The sequence below is a fragment of the Pan paniscus genome, chromosome 7, assembly GCF_029289425.2.
Source record: "Pan paniscus chromosome 7, NHGRI_mPanPan1-v2.0_pri, whole genome shotgun sequence".
In the NCBI taxonomy this organism is placed as follows: Eukaryota; Metazoa; Chordata; class Mammalia; order Primates; family Hominidae; genus Pan; species Pan paniscus.
This window is the reverse complement of record NC_073256.2, coordinates 129,833,097-129,852,047: the sequence shown is the minus strand read 5'-3', so window position 1 is coordinate 129,852,047 and position 18,951 is coordinate 129,833,097. Positions and strand designations below refer to the sequence as shown.

General features: G+C 36.4%; 1 protein-coding gene across 2 annotated transcripts in view; it reads left to right on the top strand.

Moving 5' to 3' along the window:
• CSMD3 (CUB and Sushi multiple domains 3) overlaps nucleotides 1-18,951 on the top strand; it is a 1,211,357-nt gene that overhangs the window by 951,924 nt on the left and 240,482 nt on the right. For both annotated transcript variants that reach the window (XM_003823338.5, XM_034966508.3), the window contains one exon: nucleotides 9,696-9,812. In XM_003823338.5, the coding sequence (XP_003823386.3) occupies nucleotides 9,696-9,812 (117 nt within the window). The remainder of the gene's footprint in view (nucleotides 1-9,695; nucleotides 9,813-18,951) is intronic.

Below are 18,951 nucleotides of genomic sequence, written 5' to 3'. Positions count from 1 at the left end.
TTATGTATGTAAATTATATCCCAATTTTTTAATTGGGGTACAAAATGAGTCACATAGTATCATACATTAACTGTCTGTGCCCTCCAAAACTATTACTAGTAGTAGAATTTGTATGTGGTAACATGGAAGATCTATTCAAGCATATAGCTATTCATAGGACTTTGTCATAGAATGACTCTTTCTGTAGGATCACACTCTCTGATGGAGAAAACAGCTCACAGAGCACTGAGGGATGAAGGTGATGGCTTCCTAGCCAGGGAAATCTAATGAATGAATCCAGGCAATCAGTGAGATGACAGATGTAGAAGCTTATATCCTAAGATGACTTATTGAGTCATTAAAATGGTTTATAAGCCACTGGTTACCACACTGATATGGAATTTTTTTTTTTTAGTATTAAAAAGAAGTGTGAAATTTAAACAAAGTCAATTCACATGTAATGGAGCATTATTGGAGGCTTATCATTTAAGGCAGTTAAACAAAATGAATTATGTGTTGTTATAGGGGAGACATAAAAAGACATGAAGGGAATGGCTGGATAGTTAGGTATTTTTACTAAGATCAAATTTTTGAACAAAAGAAACAAACAATAGTAATTTTAATTTTAAAGTCAATACTGGTAATAGTAGCTGTCTGAATTCAAATTCATATCACAGACTTTAAGGGTTAGGAAAGGCTTCTCTTAAAAAATGCTCCATGAGAGATATAGCTTTCAAACATATTCTATACTAGGATTTATGATTTGTGACATTCAATCAGGCTATATAAATGCATAAGTAATTTACTAGAAATATACTAGCAGTTTTGTAAGGTACAGCAGTTCTTTCAAACTGAAAGAGTCACAGGCCACATCTAGTAAATTATCGATTTAATATATCACATTGCTCTTTTGTGACCTGCAAGAAGCCATCACTTTTAAAAGTACCTAACTTGCTTTCTGTGAATAATTTATACATTATATAATAATTTTCATTACAGAGTATATTTGATAATAAATTATGCATTACACAAGTGAAGAGACAGATGTGAAATTGCAAGTAGCTTAAGGCTATGTTGCCTGTATTATAAGGTCTCTAAGATATCTGAACATTCAAGTAGCATTTTTCCCACATAAATGTTTAGAAATTTCTTCTAATTCACTCAGTGATAAGTTTCTTCTTTTCTTCTTCTGCTCCTCCTCCTCCTTCTTCTTTTCTTCTTCTATTCTTCTTCTGTCTTGCTCCTTCATCTCTCATACATACCCCTGCTCAAAGTGGTATTTTCAGTGGATGATTGGATACCTTAAAACCTGGTTGTGGTGTGATGGTCTGATTTCTCCAGAAATATCACATCTGTCTACTGTATCATTGCATACATAATTCATGGGTAAAACAAGAATATATGTAATATAGTTGGATCATGGACACATTTTACTTATACAAATCAAATTAAACAAATTCAGCCAAAAGATAATTTTTTTAAATTAAACAAATAGGAGAATAAAGAACAAGAAAAATAAGAAACTGTGTGAATAAAACTTCACTCACTAAATAAGCATATTCCTTAGACTGATAAGATATTAGCATGTGTATTTGTCTGTTTGCATTACTATAAAGGAGTACCTGAAACTGGGTAATTTAGGAAGAAAAGAGGTTTAATTGGCTCACATTCTGCAGGCTGTACAGGAAATGTGGTCTGCCATGCTTCTAGTGAGGGTCTCAGAAGGCTTCCAATCATGGTGGAAGGTGAAGGGGGATTAGACACATCACATGGCAAGAGAGGAAGCGAGAGAGAGAGGGGGAAGGTGCTACATGGTTAAACAACCATATCTTGGGAGAACTCACTTACTATCGCAAGGATAGCACCAAGCCATTCATGAGGGATTTGCCCCCATGACCCGAACACCTCCTACCTGGCCCCACCTCCAATATTGAGGATTACATTCCAACATGAGATTTGAAGTGGACAAACCTCCAAACACTATCATTCTGCCCCTGGCCCCTCATATCTTGTATCCTTCTCACATTGAAAAATACAATCATCCCCTGCTAATAGTTCTCAAAAGTCTTAAATCATTCCAGCATGAAATCCAAAGTCATAAGTTCCATCTGAGACTCATGCACTTCCACCCATCAGCCTATAAAATCAAAACAAGTTATTTACTCCCAAGATACAATAGTAGTGCAGGCATTGGGTAAACATTCCCATTCCAAAAGTGATAAATTGGCCCAAAGAAAGGGTCAATATTCTCCACACAAGTCTGAAACCCAACAGAGCAATCATTAAATCTTAAAGTTCCAAAATAATCTTCTTTCACTTCATGTCCCACATTCTTGTGTGAGGGGTGGACTCCCAAGGCCTTGGGCAGCCCCGCCTCTATGGCTTTGCAGGGTGCAGCCCATGTGGCTGCTCTGAAAGGTTTGAGTTGAGTGCTTGCAGCTTTTCCAGGCAGAAGTGCAAGCTGCTAGTGCCTCTGCCATTATAGGGTCTGGAGGGTGGTGGCCTACTTCCCACAACTCCATAAGGTAGTGCCTTGGTGGGGACTTTGTGTGGGTTCTACAATCCCACATTTCCCCTTGGCATTGCACTAGTAGAGTTTCTCTGTGGGGCTCCAACCCTATAGCAGGCTTCTGCCTGGGCACCCAGGATTTTCTATACATTCTCTGACATTTAGGCAGAAGTTGACAAGCGTCCTTCACTCTTGCATTATGAGCATCTGCAGACCTAACACCATGTGAAAACTTCCAAGAATTATGGCTTGCACTTTACAGAGCTGTGGCCTGAGCTGTACCTGGACCCCTTTGAGCCAAGGCTGAAGCCAGAGTGGCTAGGATGCAGGGAGCAGCCTCCCAAGGCAGGCAGCAGGGCCATGGGCCTGGTACAGGAAACCATTATTTTTTCCTAAGCCTCTGGGCCTGTGATGATAGAGGCTGCCTGAAAGATCTCTGAAATACCTTCAAAGCCTTTTCCCCATTGTCTTGGATATTAGCACTTGGCTCCCTTTTACTCATTCTAATTTCTCTAGCAAGTGATTGCTCCACAAGCCTGCTTGTATCCCACTCCTGAAAATGCGTTTTTTCTTTCCTGCCACATGGCTTGGCTGTGAATTTTTCAAACGTTTACACTCTACTTCCCTTCTAAATATAAGCTCCAACTTTAAGTCATGTCTTTGCTCCTGTAGCTAACTATAGTGATGTACGATATTTTCTTCTCCAACACTTTGAAAGCCGTGAATCTCTGGCCAGTGACACCCCACCTGGGCCTCACTGGGCCACGCTGATGTGTCCCAGCTTGCCTTTGTTATAGCTTGTACTCGCAGTTGGTAGTTCCCTAGCTCTTGTACTGAACCCAAGAAGGAGGATATTCTGGACATTGAAGGGTGAGGAGGGTGAAGACGAATTTTATTGAGCAACAGAACAGCTCTCAGTGGAGAGGGGATGCAGGAGGTGGTACCCCAATCTCACAGTCAGGCAGTTCTCTCCTCTTTGCATAGCTGGGTCTGGGGCTTTTTATGGCCTCAGCATAGGGGAGGGGCAGGCCGTAGGTACTATTGGAAAAGGCAGCATTCGATTGGGTAAAAGACATTATTTAGAAAGAATCAATTAGGAAAGGGCGGGCGAACAGGAACAGAAGTTCTCACTCTGGGTAGCGGGTTTCATCCAGGACCAGCAGTCTGGTCTTTCAGCCTTCAAGCTGTTTTTTGCTTGAAGGTGGGGTTTCACCACAGACCCACCCCTATCTTCTTGGGCATTTGGCTGCCTCCTGCCGCTCTCAGTAGGTTGTTAGAAGTAGCCAGGCCACCTCTTGAACGGTTTGCTGCTTAGAAATTTCTTCTGCCAGATACCCAAAGACATCACTCTTAACTTTAAGTTTGCACAGATCTCTAGGACATGTACTAGGACATGAACACAATGCAGCCAAATTCTTTGCTAGAGAATAATACAGGTGACCTTTGCTCCAATTCCCAATGACTTCCTCATTTCCATCGGAGACCTTGTCAACGTAGACTTCACTGTCCATATTTCTACCAGCATTTTTCTCACAACCATTTACGTAGTTTCTAAGAAACTCCAAACTTTTCCTTATCTTTCTATCTTCTGAGGCCTCAAAACTCTTTGAACCTTTGCCCATTACCCATTTCTAAAGCCATTTCTACATTTCCAGGTATCCTTATAGTAACACCCCACTCCTTGTGTATTAGCCCGTTTTCACACTGCTGATAAAGACATACCCAAGACTGGGCAATTTACAAAGGAAAGAGGTTTATTGGACTTATAGTTCCACATGGCTGGGTAGGCCTCACGATCATGGTGGAAGGTAAGGAGGAGCAAGTCACATTTTACCTGGACAGCTGCAGGGCTGCAGGCAAAGAGAGAGAGAGAGCTAGTGCAGGGGAACGCCTCTTTTTAAAATCATCAGATCTTGTGAGACTTATTCCCTATCACAAGAACAGCACGGGAAAGACTTGACCCCATGATTCAGTGACCTCCCACCAGGTTCTTTTTACACCACATGGGAATTTAAGATGAGATTTGGGTGGGGACACAGCCAAACCATATCAGCTTGATAGGAATTTTCTAGTCAAATTTTGCTTTCAATTTGTTAGTCTGTTTGTATTACTATAAAGGAATATTCGAGACTAGGTTATTTATAAAGAAAATAAATTTAATTGGCTCATGGATTTTCAGGATGTACAAGAAGCACGGCTTCACCATCTGCTTCTGGTGAGGGCCTCAGAAAGCTTGCAATCATTGCAGAAGGCAAAGGGGGAGCAGGTATGTTACATGGCAAGATAGAGAATGAGAGAGAGAATGGGGAGGTGCCACATACCTTTAAATGACCAGATCTCAGGAGAACTCACTCACTATTACTAGGACAGCACCAAGACATTCATGAGGGATCTGTCCCCATGACCCTAAGACTTCCCACCAGACCCCACCTCCAACATTGAAGACTACATTTCAATATGAGATTTGAGGGGGGCATGGCACCAACATTCAAACTATATCAGCATGGATTTGCTACTATGGGCTTGGTATTAGACATGGGTTTGCTATTCCCTCAATAGAACCCAGAATCCATATAGCAGTCATATTATAAGCATCTTACCATTGGATATATTTCTAATGTTTAAAGATACATATCTTTCATATAGTATTGCCCCCAAATGTAAAGCACAGCAATCAAGCAAAGAACAAGCAATTTCCATTGCAGAAAGAAAAAACAATAGGCTTATATGGATTTGCTGAAAGAGGGTGTATCTGGATTCTGTACTAAATTTAAATAATTTTTTCTGAGATAATTTCAACCAAATGAAATGTTTATGTTATATGCTGACTATGGAACATTATTTTATAGTAGCCTGGTCTTGCAGATATAGTTCATTTAGTAATCCAACAGATACTTATGGAGAGCCTACTATGTACAGATGCTGTCCTGAGAAGAGAAGAGAAGAGAAACATGATAAGACTTATGTTTTAGAAAAATTGCTCCAGTGGTATGAACTTGTGGTGATGAGTGGAGCTGAGAGTCAAAGAGCACATGCAGAAATTGATGGGAGTCTGGACTGTGACAGTTACAGAGGCAGAGGAGATAGAGAAGCTGATAAATCACATAAGGTTATGAGCAACAAATTGATTCTTTGTTTGGATGCCAAGAGTCAGGGAGAGCAAATCTAGAATAATGGCAATTTATAAGTAGGCTAAGTTTGACATTTTCAGTCTCTAAATTATTGGGTTCTATAGGCATACATAAAACACAGTTCTTTGGTACAGCAAAATTACAATTAATTATTATCAATTACATAAACATTAAAATTATTACCAAAAAACCCCCACATTTTAGAATCATCACTTTGGCCTTTTGCAAAGTATGTTCTTAAGGAGGCAGGTCCTGTGAGATATTACATGTAAAAAAGTTTTTCATGGTCAAATAAGTTTGTGAGAAATAGCATGATATTCCCTAAACCTTACTAAAGTCTCAAGTCCTTCATTCGTATTTCCCACACTTACTTAATGATAGAACCATGTCTTCTTAAATTCAAATGTTCTACAAACATGCCATTAAAAATATAGATTTAGGCCGGGCGTGGTGGCTCCCGCCTATAATCCCAGCACTCTAAGAGGCCAAGGCAGATGGGTAACCTGAGGTCAGGAGTTCAAGACCAGCCTGGCCGACATGGTAAAACCCCATCTCTACTAATAATACAAAAATTAGCTTGGCGTGGTAGTGCATGGCTGTAATTCCAGCTACTCTGGAGGCTGAGGTAGGAGAATCTCTTGAACCTGGGAGGTGGAGGTTGCAGCAAGCCAAGATGATATCATTGCACTCCAGCCTGGGCAACAAAAGCAAAACTTGGTCTCAAAAAATAAAAATAAAAATAAATTAAAAATGCAAATATGGATTTATTAACTACATAAGTTATAATCAGGAACAGTGGGTTCTTATGTTTAATGCATTACAAGGAATATAGGCTGTTTAGAGAAACAACAGCCAATTTGACAAAAGGTCCACAGGTATATGTGGCATATGTCAAATAGCAAAAATAAGAATAGAATCCAAAGGTCTGACTTGCTTTTATCTTCAACCAGTTGTTAAGAGCCAGAAAGATAAAAGCTGCCCTTTTCTCCATTAGCCAATAAGATGACATTAAAACAGAAAGTAAGAATATAAAAAGCTTCTGGAGACCAATATTAGGAGAATCTGTGAAGTTGGCCTGACTTAATTATTATTCCATTTATATAAATATTAGGTTCGTGCAAAAGTAATTGCAGTTTTTGCCATTAACAGTAATGCCCAAAACCGCAATTACTTTTGCACCAACCTAATGTAAAACAAATTACAATAGATGTGTATCTCAGAGCATAGTTAATTTTCCCTTATTTATAATAATAACACACTGCATAATTATCACTCACTATAATATTCTGTGTTATTGACTATAAATTAGGCCACGCTGTAGGCATTCATCAGAATAAACATAAAATTATGTTTACAAGTACAAATAACAGAATCTAACATAATATTACCATAAGGACATGTGATTAAATTACAACCTCATAGTATATTTGTAGTTTAAAAGAGCCGTCATATTTCTAAATATGATTTTTAATAAAAGCTGTCCTAAATGTCAATTATACAAAATAAAATATGTAAAACAAATTCTGGCTGTCAGACACATGTTAATGTAGGATGGCACAATGTTCATGACTAAGTTACAGAACTGAACTTGAGTTAGAAGTTTCCATTTCTATCATACTTCCCAAATATAAAAATAAGAGTTTAATAGTTTTTGTCACGTTCATTCAAAGTATTATAATTTTAATTCTGGAGCACCTTAAAATCAGAAAGAAAATTAACATAAGACATACTGCCCATTCTTGAATGATTCTCTCATCAGTAGCATTATCAGTTGAATAAAGTTATCAGTACTGAAATAAGAATAACACCTGACTGCTCTAATCTCAGACAATAATGAGTGATGAGAGGGATGCATCTTTGGTTATTATAATCACTGTCAATTTGTTGTTTTTTCTAGAGAATTCTAATTTTAGTGTGTTTAATTCTAACTATTACCTTTTTATAGAACATTAAAGAAAAAAGGCAGAATATTCGTCACTCAACGCAATACAACGTACTGTTTGTGTTGTGTGTGTTTTAACTATACTGTATTGCTCTATTTTAAAACTTTGACCAATAATTAATTACAAATTTTTACTTTTTCAAACTGTCATAACTCTTCTGGAGGTACCTAATTCATCCCTGCATGCAGTGCTCTTTAAAAGGAAAATCAGGCATTAACTTCAATAAATTCCCAGTATAAAACCTACACCTATCTATTTCTAATCTCCTTTTCTCAAGTCACAGAGGTAAGCCACTACTGATATCTAATGGGAATCACTCCACTTTTGTTTTTGATCTTATTTCTAGGTCAATGCTGATTTTCCTTGTGTAATGATTCCTTCCTCCCTACTAAATCGACAAAGAACACTCATTCAACTTTGCATCTCCAAACTACTTTATACATTTCCCTCCAATTTATAGTCATAATTCTTGTTACTTTTGTATTTGTTTATATACCACTTACTCTCCATCCATCTATAATCTAGCCTCCCCCACTTGCCCCCTCCCCACTCTAGTTCGGGGGTTGGCAAACTTCTTCTGTAAAGGACCAGATACTGTTTTGGGCTTTGCTGGCCACATATATCTTTGTTGAATATTCTTCTGTAGTTTTTGTTTTGTTTGTAACTCTTTAAAAATGTAAAAACCTTTCTTGGTCCACAGGCTGGATTTGGCCTGCTGGCTATAACTTGCAGAGAGCTGCTCCAGTTGAAACTACTCTATTAATAGCACCAAAAAACCTCCTTTTGGTGTTTGAGGGGAATAATAAATTGTACTCTGTCCTTCCTGCAAAACTTTAAAGGAAATCAAAAGATCAGCTTTAATACTGATGAAATATGAGTGGCAGTGACAACGGGCTTCCTACTAGCTGTCGGCAACAGGCACAGCCCTACCCTCAGAAGGCGCCCTAAAAAACCTACAGTGTAGAAGAGCACACCAGACAGTGTGCTCTGCAAGAAGGATGGCTCCTCATCTGAAAAAAGATACAAGTTCCTGTCCAGGGCTCACCAATCAGGAAACTCATTCTGACTCCAAGGGTGAAGGAGCAGGGCCAGATGGCAAGGTGTTAAAAAAAAAAAAAAATCCCTCTTCCTGCAAACTATAGACCTGGGGCAGAAAAACTCCACTCTTACACTCCAGATTGCCAAGTCAACCCAGACTTCTTTTGCATTTATTAATCAGTTTGCAACATTTACCTCTTTGAACACTTGTTTTTCATTGAAACTCTTCTCCCTTGACCCCCAGGATAATAATTTCTCTGTAGCTACCCAATCTTTATCTGATTTTAAACCTTTGGTGTCTCCTAGAACCTCCTCTTTGCCCATCTTTTCTCATTCTACATACTTTTCAGAGTGATCTTATTCGCTTAAAGAATACCAGTTACCATCCATATGCTTTCTATACTAAATCTCCATTTATCTCAGGTCTCTCTTGAGTTCTAGAACTATGAATCCTAATGCATCCCCTATCTTGTGAATAACAGGACCCCCTTCTACAGTTTATCAGAAACATTGTTTTCACCCTCATCTTTTTTTTAACATACCACATTGGGCCTGAGGTAGCCAATAATTCTGCCTCAAGGCACCATCAACAACTCCTGTGATTTCAAAGTAAATTATATACGCAGATAAAGATTGATGAGAAAATAGAATACTTAGATGAGTGGGTGAATGTATTTGTACAGCCATCCATGTCTCACACATAATCAGTGTTGAATCTGAGTAGAATTCCAAAGCCTGCCAACAAGTAAAACAATTTCCCACTTGCATATGTATTTTATCATTATAAAAATGATTAATTTCACACTCTTATCACAAATGAAAGCTGGGCCACTATTATATTTCTAGATAACACCATTATAACATTATATTACATACTTTGTTTCTGAGAACAGTAAATTTGAATACTTATAAAGTTTTGTTTGTACACTTTTTTATTTTTCAAATATTTAACACTGGAGGATCTTATTATAAGATGCAAATAAATTATACACCTTAAATTACATTAGCCATACATTTTTTATATGAAGAAGATAACCATGGTATGAATTTTTTAAAACTTTTTTCTAAAAATGATATTTTCGCATTTTTTCCTAGCACCCTGTGGAAGTCGTTCAACAGGTTCAGAAGGCACTGTTCTATCACCAAACTATCCAAAAAATTACAGTGTGGGACATAATTGTGTTTATTCTATAGCAGTTCCAAAGGAGTTTGGTAAGTAAGATTCGACTCATTATGTAGTATTTCATCCAGACATGCTTTATTTTTCACTACATGCTATTCAAAAATTTTAAATGAAAATACGTGCTATCCATAAAGTATTTTACTATGCAATTCTTTTTAGATAGTGATTTTGTAATAATACAATTTTGAGGTCATCTTACTCAATCTGAATTTACAGTCAAGTACACAGGTGAACAACAATACAAAAATGAAAACAGGATTGTTTTTAATTTTTAAAAATGAGTATATCAGTAACCTTGCAAGTGCCTTCATATTGGAATTTTATAAAATGGGAAATTACCAGAGCATAAAGCCAAGGCTGCTCTGTAAAATATGTATTAAGTCAAATATTGAACTATTACAATAGTAACAAAAGTATTTACAAAGCAATCATATCAATTTTATAGTTTATTAACACATTTCCAGAAAGAAGAGTTTTTGGTTTTAAGCATCTAGTTTCTGGGGCAGCAAGAAATATAAAAAGACAGCAAAGGACATTTCAGCTCATCTTGTCAACCTGACAATCTGTTCTGCATTGGCACTAAGAAGACAATGTGTCCTTTGCTGCCTTCACATCTTTCTGATCACACGTCTTAGAAGTCACTTATCTGCTTTTAAAGGTTTTGGTTCTGAGATCCAGCTGGAGCTAACCTAGATTAAGTTCTGTTCACAGATGGATAGGCAAGGGAAATTTAGAGAGCAGTAAAGTGTGAGAGAGAGGCTGAAAGTTCACAGACTTCTAAAATTTAGATTTACAGCATTGTGTTACATAGTAAAGGATTTGTTATAACTATGAGGAATGTCTGGGCCTGGATGACTCAGTATATCAGCAGAAGGACATGGATTTTATCATTAGAGATAGTTGAATAGCATCTTGACTTAACACTTCTGCTGCTGAGATATAAAATAAGCTGATGCTTCCAGTCCAATTTCTTATAACCAGATACTACCTATATATCCTCCTTTTCATCCTTCTGAAACAAGTCCAAGATCTTCAACTTACTTGAGAGTACTGTCATCAGAAATGTAGTACTAGACCTTTTATTTTAACATTGAAATAGAGTGATGATGCCAGCATTAGCAAAGTGTCTGTTTTTATACTCTACAAAGTATTTCTTTCCCCTAATATATTGATCGGTTGAATCAAAGGTGAGGTCTTTGATAGTGAAGAGAACGACAGTTTAGAAAGAAAAATATCATTCACTTAACTGTGTTTATTTTTTGCCTTTTGAGTCCTTTCTTTGCTAGAGAGTTTTATGCTCCCCAGATGCAAAAAAATGTTACATGGTTGCTGACAGAATCCTAACAATGATTATCCAGAAAACTCCATGGCTCTCTGAGTCCTCTTCGGAAGCCATTAATTTATCGTATTATACTCTGTTCTTGGGAGGCCATGTGGCCAAATGAATGAGAAAGAGGAAAATTAGCCATTTAATGTCCTGACAAATAGACATGCTGGTCATCCTGGAGATGTATTACTGTTTGTAGCCTATGTATGCTCAAAAAGAGAAAGAAAAAGTACTAATTGAAATAAAAGTAAATTAACAGATTCCTAAAGAATGAAATCTATAGTTTTGTAGGGTTAATATAAGTTGAATTTAATCCTCTTAATATAAAAAAACTGCTACGTTGAGCCAATAATAGTTGGTTTTTAAAACTTTTTTTTTAAATGAATCTTCTTGTTTTTTTTGTGGACAAAACAGTGTACTTTGATTTATTAGTAAAAAACTAGTTTTATTTTACAAATGTTGCATCATTCTTCATTTTAAGTTACATATATATTTAAGCACCTGTATTCTAATTTCAGCCTTGTCACATGTTAGCTATCTGCCCTTGGACAAGTTACGTAATCTCTTTGAGACTGCCTCTTTATTTGTAAATTTGGTATCATTTTGTTTATAGATTAGAGATGTGAGCAGTAAATGAGATATATATATTATATACATATATATACATGTGAAGTATGTCTAACATACTTCATGCTTAATATCATTGGGTTAACGAATGCCAGCTTTCAAGTCAGATTTCTGGGTTCAGGCTCAACTTAACTTACTTGCTATTTTCATTGGACAAGTCGCATTGCCAGCCTGAACCTTACACATCTCTAAAGTAGCAATGATAAATACCTACCTTATGTGGTTATTTTATAATAATTTGATGTACTTGAGTGATTGGCATTATAACATAGTCACATGCATACACAAGTACACATATACACATTCTTCTTTATGTTCACATTCATATAAAACTTCCCCTATCCCCTCTTCCACCCCCGAAAAAGGTCAAATTAAATGACATACATTATTGGATTGAACTAAGGTCTTAAAAATAGCATGGTTAAAATAAAACAATTATTTGTGTTATTTAAAGCATGAAAACAAATATTTTGGGTTTTATATCCCAGTGACTATTCAATCATCTAATGATCCCGTACAATTTTCTGGGAGTAGGATAGTGGTAGTAAACAAATACTGACTGTTGACTTCTTCCTATTACCTTCCTTTACCTCTTTGATGACAGACGGTCAAGCAGTAGTTACTGGATCTCTACAAATCAGATTTCTATTTTGCTTCTGCTTCCTCTCATTCTCACTTTGCCATAATTTTTTTCTGTTGCCATGTTGAGCTATATTTATTACTTTTCAGTATTACTTCATCACATATCACTTCTCACATTTTTTTCTTTTTCTGTCATTTATCCCAAATTATGATCATTCCTTCTTCTATATGTTTTATATGCAGATGCTCTTAGAACATGACTTTTACATCGTTTAGCACAGGGGTTCCTAACCCCTGGGCCATGGACTGGTACTGGTCCTTGGCCTGTTAGGAACTGGGCCGCACAGCAGGAAGTGAGTGGCAGGTGAGCTATCATTACTGCCTGAGCTCCACCTCCTGTCAGATAAGCTGTGGCATTAGATTCCCATAGGAGTGCAAACCCTGTTGTGAACTGTACATGTGAGGGATCTAGGTTGTGCACTCCTTATCAGAACCTAACTAATGCCTGATGATCTGAAGTGGATCATCCTGAAACCATCCCATGGAAAGATTGTCTTTCAAAAAACCTGTCCCTCGTGCCAAAAAGGTTGGGAACCACTGATTTAGCACAATGTCTGTCAAATACACTCAGTGCATTCATTGGATTGCATTTTACATAGGGGTTAAGGCTCTAACATCCTTATGTAAAAAGAAAATCACATATAACCAACATTACACATGAAAATAAATTAAATCACCCATGAAAGATCATCTACATGATTTTACATATGCCATATTGTCTCTGAAATAGTCTAACAGAACATTTTTATTCCTTCAAGGTAAGAACAGATGACAGTTTTTTCAGATAATTCCACATGAACTACCTGTGTTTCTTACAGGTCATGTGGTACCAAATTACTTTTTTTTTTTTTTTTTTTTTTGCCTGGTGTAGAATTAAATGCCTGTAAGTTATTTTTGCCATTACTTTTAATGGCAAAAACCACAATTACTTTTACACCAACCTAATAAATATGTGCATAATATTACTTCGCTTTACTGGTTGATTGAGTAAATACTCTTTGTCAGTCAATTGCCATCTTTTAGTTTTTATAAATAAGACAAATGTCAATTCATAATGTTTTCATGAGCATCACTGAATTTCATTTGAATTCAGGTATTGGGGTCAGATTTTGGAAATATTCATCCTGCAGGATTCTACTTGTTTTATTATTCTCAGAAAAATAACAGTTCTGGATCAATTGGGTAGAACTTATTAATATTTTACTCTCCTTATTCTACATATAAGACTAATACATTTGGCTTTTTGGATTTAAAAAATCCTACTTATCTATTAATAAAATATATTTAATTTTTCTTCATTTTTCAATGCTTAATCACCAGTTGTTTTTTCTTATGGTTTAGTTGCTTAAGACTTTATGAATTATATTTAAGTGTCAGAAACATGGAAGACCAATTTTATTTTACTTTTCATTTCGTATAGATAACATGCTTTAGAATGTAAGAGAACTGTTAACATTGTCAGAGGGAAAATTTTTTGTTAATATGTATTATACCTAGAGTATAGGAGTCCAAATAAGATTTCCGGGAGGGAGGAATTAGTAAAATTTGGGAATAAATGTGTAGATTTCTATTTCAACAATCCTGGCTGAGAAGAAACATAAATATATAGGATGACAGTCAAAGTAGAGTATAAATCAGCAGATAATGTTTGGTTTTTGTTTATTTTCTCTTACTCCAGCAGATACTGGGGTATTTATTTTCAAGCCCAAAGAGAAAGACACAGTAGAGAAGACAAAGCTGAAGATATGAGGTGGATCAATTGGTGAAAAAAAAAAAAAAATACTTTAGGCAATTGGAGGAGATGAAATTTTAAAAACAGAGGGAAGACCTCTTTATAATTCAGAAGAAATAATTTGCAATTAGCAACAAAATATCTGGATTAATTTCACATGAAATATTGAAATATTCACATGAAATATTGTTGGAATTATCATTTCTTCCTATTCTCCCACCTCTATCTCTCTTCAATCATCTTCTTCTTACTTTCTAGGAATTATCTGTAAAAGAGGATGTATTCATGTCCTAAGGCTACTATAACAAAGTATCACAGGCTTAGTGGCTTCATTTTATTCTCTCACAGTTCTAGAGGCTGGATGCCTGAAATCAATGTGTCAGTAATGCCACACTTCCTCTGGCGGCTCTAGAGAAGCATCCTTCATTGCTTCTTCCTAGTTTCTGATGACTCCCAGCAAGCCTTGAGGTTCCTGGGTTTATAGCTGTTTTACTCCAATCTCTGACGTCATCTTCACAAGACCGTTTCTCCTAACTGTCTGTTTCTGTGTGTCTCTCTGTTTTTTCTTGCTCTTATAATGACACCACCTATTGGATTTAGGGCCCACTCTACTCCAATATGATATCATCTTGATCCTTAACTAATCACATCTGCAAAAACCCTGTTTCCAGATATGGTGACATTCCGGGCTTCTTGGTGAACATAAATTTTGGGGAACACTATTCAATCCACTATAAAGGGTTAACTATATATATATATATATATATATATATATATATAATTTTATGTAGAAAATCTTAATATAAGTTGCTGTATAAAGCATGCATCAGCTGTGTCGACTGCAAACTGACATTCAGATTTCTTGGAAAATTCCAACATGTAAAACATCCTGAGGATATCCAGTATAGTCGATGGTGACTTAATTTCATGTTTAGCATTCCAGATAGCTCTACCTCCTAGAAGACACACCCCGAAGGCATATTTGTTAGTGTACAGAGCTTATTCTTTCCCAAGACTAGTTTTCACACTTGGTATGTTCAAAATGGGCATAAAAACCTCACATTTGCCCCAGTAATCTGCCTTCTCACCTATCTTTTACTATTGGCACAGTCTCTTGGTTGCATGTTTCAAATTTATGAATCCCTAAATCATCTGAAGTAATTGTCAATCTAGTCTACTATGTGCAAATGGCACACAGAGTTACCAAACCCTTTTGCATATTGCTGTAGGAGAGGCTTTTTAAAAAAGTAGCTGCCACTGCCTTGAACTTCTTTTCTACTTTAATGTATGTTGTTTATTTCTTATTCACAACCACTATCATTCTTATTTCTCATTGAAGTATTTTTATTCCAGTTAATCTAGAAACATCTTTCCTTAGGATATTACTCACATTATAAGATTATAATTTTTTTAAAAATATAGCTCTATTATAGTATTATGTTAAAAACAGTGATAAGTAGCAACTATTTCATTAATTTTTATTATATTCACTAAATGTATTTTATTTTGGGCTGATAGACTTAGGTAATTACACAGTGGTTATTAAGTGTGATTTGTTTTTGCAATATCACATCTTTCACATTTCTGCATAAATTGTTAACCTGTAAACGGTAATCTGAGAATTTAGGTATTCTTGCAATTCAGAAGAAAAAAGTTAAACAATGGATTGAAAATAAGATGCATACATACTATCTCTAAATGTATACATATATGTTTTTCCATTGGGCATCTGGACTTTTAAATACATGCTAATGTAGTTTTGACTTGGATATGTAAAATTAATGAATTATTCTCATCTTTTATGTTAAAAATAATAGCAGTTCATTTGTGTATATTTTTCCTTAAAATTCACACATATATTTGACCATTTGCTCTTTGATCTTATGTCTGTGAGTTTTTTTTAACGATTCAGCAACACAGTCTATGTTGTGGTTACCTCTTTTTATGCTTAATTCAATCATTTATTGCCACCAGTTTTCTCCATATTTTAGGGACAGATTGTTTTTAGATTACTTTTGTTTGCTTGTTCAATCAGTAAACCATTTTATTGGCATTTTATTTTCCCCAGTACGAAATTTTCAGTAATGAATGAATACTTAAGAAGATCAATAAAGGCTTTTATATATTTTTTACTTAAATATATGACACTTCACTTTTTAACAGTACAATTGCATCAAAACCAATTATTACTCTTTTCTAAATACTGAATTTATCTAACAATGACACATATTCACAATATGTGTGTTTATTCAAAACTTGCGTTTACTATTTGTCATTACTTTTTAGATTTGGAGCAATCGAAAAGAAAAGTGAACTCTTTTTTTTTTTTTTTTTTTTTTGAGATGGTGTCTCCCTCTGCTTCCCAGGCTGCAGTGCAGTGGTGCCATCTCGGCTCACTGCAACCTCCACCTCCTGGGTTGAAGTGATTCTCCTGCCTCAGCCTCCCAAGTGGCTGGGATTATAGGCGCCCACCACCACATCCAGCTAATTTTTGTATTTTTAGTAGAGATGAGGTTTCACCATGTTGGCCAGGCTGATCTCAAACTCCTGACCTCAGGTGATCTACCCACCTGGGCCTTCCAACATGCTGGGATTACATGTGTGAACCGCCACACCCAGCCTCTTTTTTTCTAACTGATGGTTGTTTTAATGTAAATTAGCAGAAATTAGTATGTTATTTGTGTGCCTATAAGAAAGGAAACCCCTATTTTTTAAGCCTATCATTTTAGAGAAGGGAAATATGATTATCATGTGTGCTTATGATTATGTTATTTAATTCGGAGGGTATAATTTATATAATTAGATCTCAAGCCATGGCTTGGCCATTTGGTTGAACATGGTCTGCCTCTCACCCCACCTGCATTTCAAAGACTGTTGAAAACCTATGGGTAGTGAGGTAAGGCTGTGGGCCACAGTATTCTATCCCATAAAAGGCAAAGGCTGAGAGGCTGTTAAAACAGGCACTAAACAGAACATATGATTCAAATCAGTGATAATAGAATATTTACTATCTGATAATTGGATGGAGTCAGTAATTTCAATAGTATTGATTATGAGGCCTTTAATATGTGAGACGACAGAATGAAAGTTTCAGTAATTCACCACGAGGGGGCATTAATTTTTTCCAGGCTTAAAAGCAGCTAAAATAGGCTACTAAATGGAGACACAGTGGGGATAATCACCCCTTCTCTAAATACTTTTTCTATAATGGGTTTTAATGTTTAAAGGCCCTATGTTATTTTACACTGGGCTATATTAACTAACTTTTAACTGAAGATAAAAGTCCATAGAGTCCTAATTTGTCAAGCCTATTGTAAGTGCCAAAGACTTTATTTAATTTTACTACCTTTTTGGTCAGAGCTTCCATGACCACTGTGGGATATTTAGGTAAGGCAATAACGCTGATGATTAAAATGAGGCATACTTCTTTGTTCACCATTTTATATTTCATATCTCCTTTAGATTATAGGGCGTGCCTTATTGAAATTTAGTGGGATCCCCAGGAATAACTGTATCTGAGCCTCTGTATAGATTAAGGCCATGAAGGTTTGCTAAGTGGTGCATCTCAGTAGATGTTGCACTTAATTTAGAACCCATACTGTAGAGACATAAAAACCAATCAGAGACATTTCATATTTTTACATTATAAGTTTTTGTGTAAATTTTGGATTTCCAGTTGGGTCAAATTGTGGATCTTTCTCTTTTAATTTTGTATTTCTTCAACCTGTATGTAGTTTATTGTTGTTTTCATTTCCGCTTTAAGGGTTACTATATGTAACTTCAGAGGAGGGAAGGTCTCCTTACCCTACTTATATTAATTATTAATCAAAATTATTTCATAATTAATAAATTTCTTCCTCCAAAGTATCTCAAATTAGTAACTTCAAGGTTAGAAACAATGGTTGCTTTATAAGGTTTAAGAACTCTGGGTTTATTTTAAGTTTTCATCAGCTCATTAGTTGTTCCACATAGGTGCCATATGTGTTTTCCTCTAAAGCCTGAGGGTTAGATTCTTTGTTACAACAGAGACCTGGATAGCAATATCAGCAAAGGCAATTTTTTTTTTTTTTTTTGAGACAGAATCTCGCTCTGTCGCCCAGGCTGGAGTGCAGTGGCAAGATCTCGGCTCACTGCAAGCTCTGCCTCCTGGGTTCACTCCATTCTTCTGCCTCAGCCTCCTGAGTAGCTGGGACTACAGGCGCCTGCCACCACGCCCACCTAATTTTTTTTGTATTTTTAGTAGAGACGAGGTTTCACCGTGTTAGCCAGGATGTTCTCGATCTCCTGACCTCGTGATCTGCCCGCCTCGGCCTCCCAAAGTGCTAGGATTACAGGCATGAGCCACCTCGCCCAGCCAGCAAAGGCATTTTATAGGGTTTTAGTGAGTCATCTTCTTTTAGGAGGTTAGAACTCAGCACACCATATGGTAGCTCTTCTTTCTCACAATCCACCATCCAGTGAGCCCATGTATTGCACAGGGTATCAATATTTTCCCTGGGTCTTCTCTAGAAAAGGGGCCAGTGACTGCTTGACACACACAACCAATAGCCACACAGTAAGAGTTGTTTCTCTGAACTTAACATTAGTCACAGTTTTTGCTGGAATCAAGATATGTGATTCATTATAAAGTACACAGATAAGTCCAGGCTACAACATACAACAGGGTCACTTTGATGAGGACCCAACCCTTGGTTCTAAATGCCAGTTATTAAAAGATCTGATGTAGATTGATTAAATCTGTGATAACTTGGAAAAACTCAGAAAATGCAGCACAAAGCAGCATAGCTCTAAGTGCAAGTTTGCCAGCAGACAGCAGAGCCAGTTACCGAGAGAAAACAAG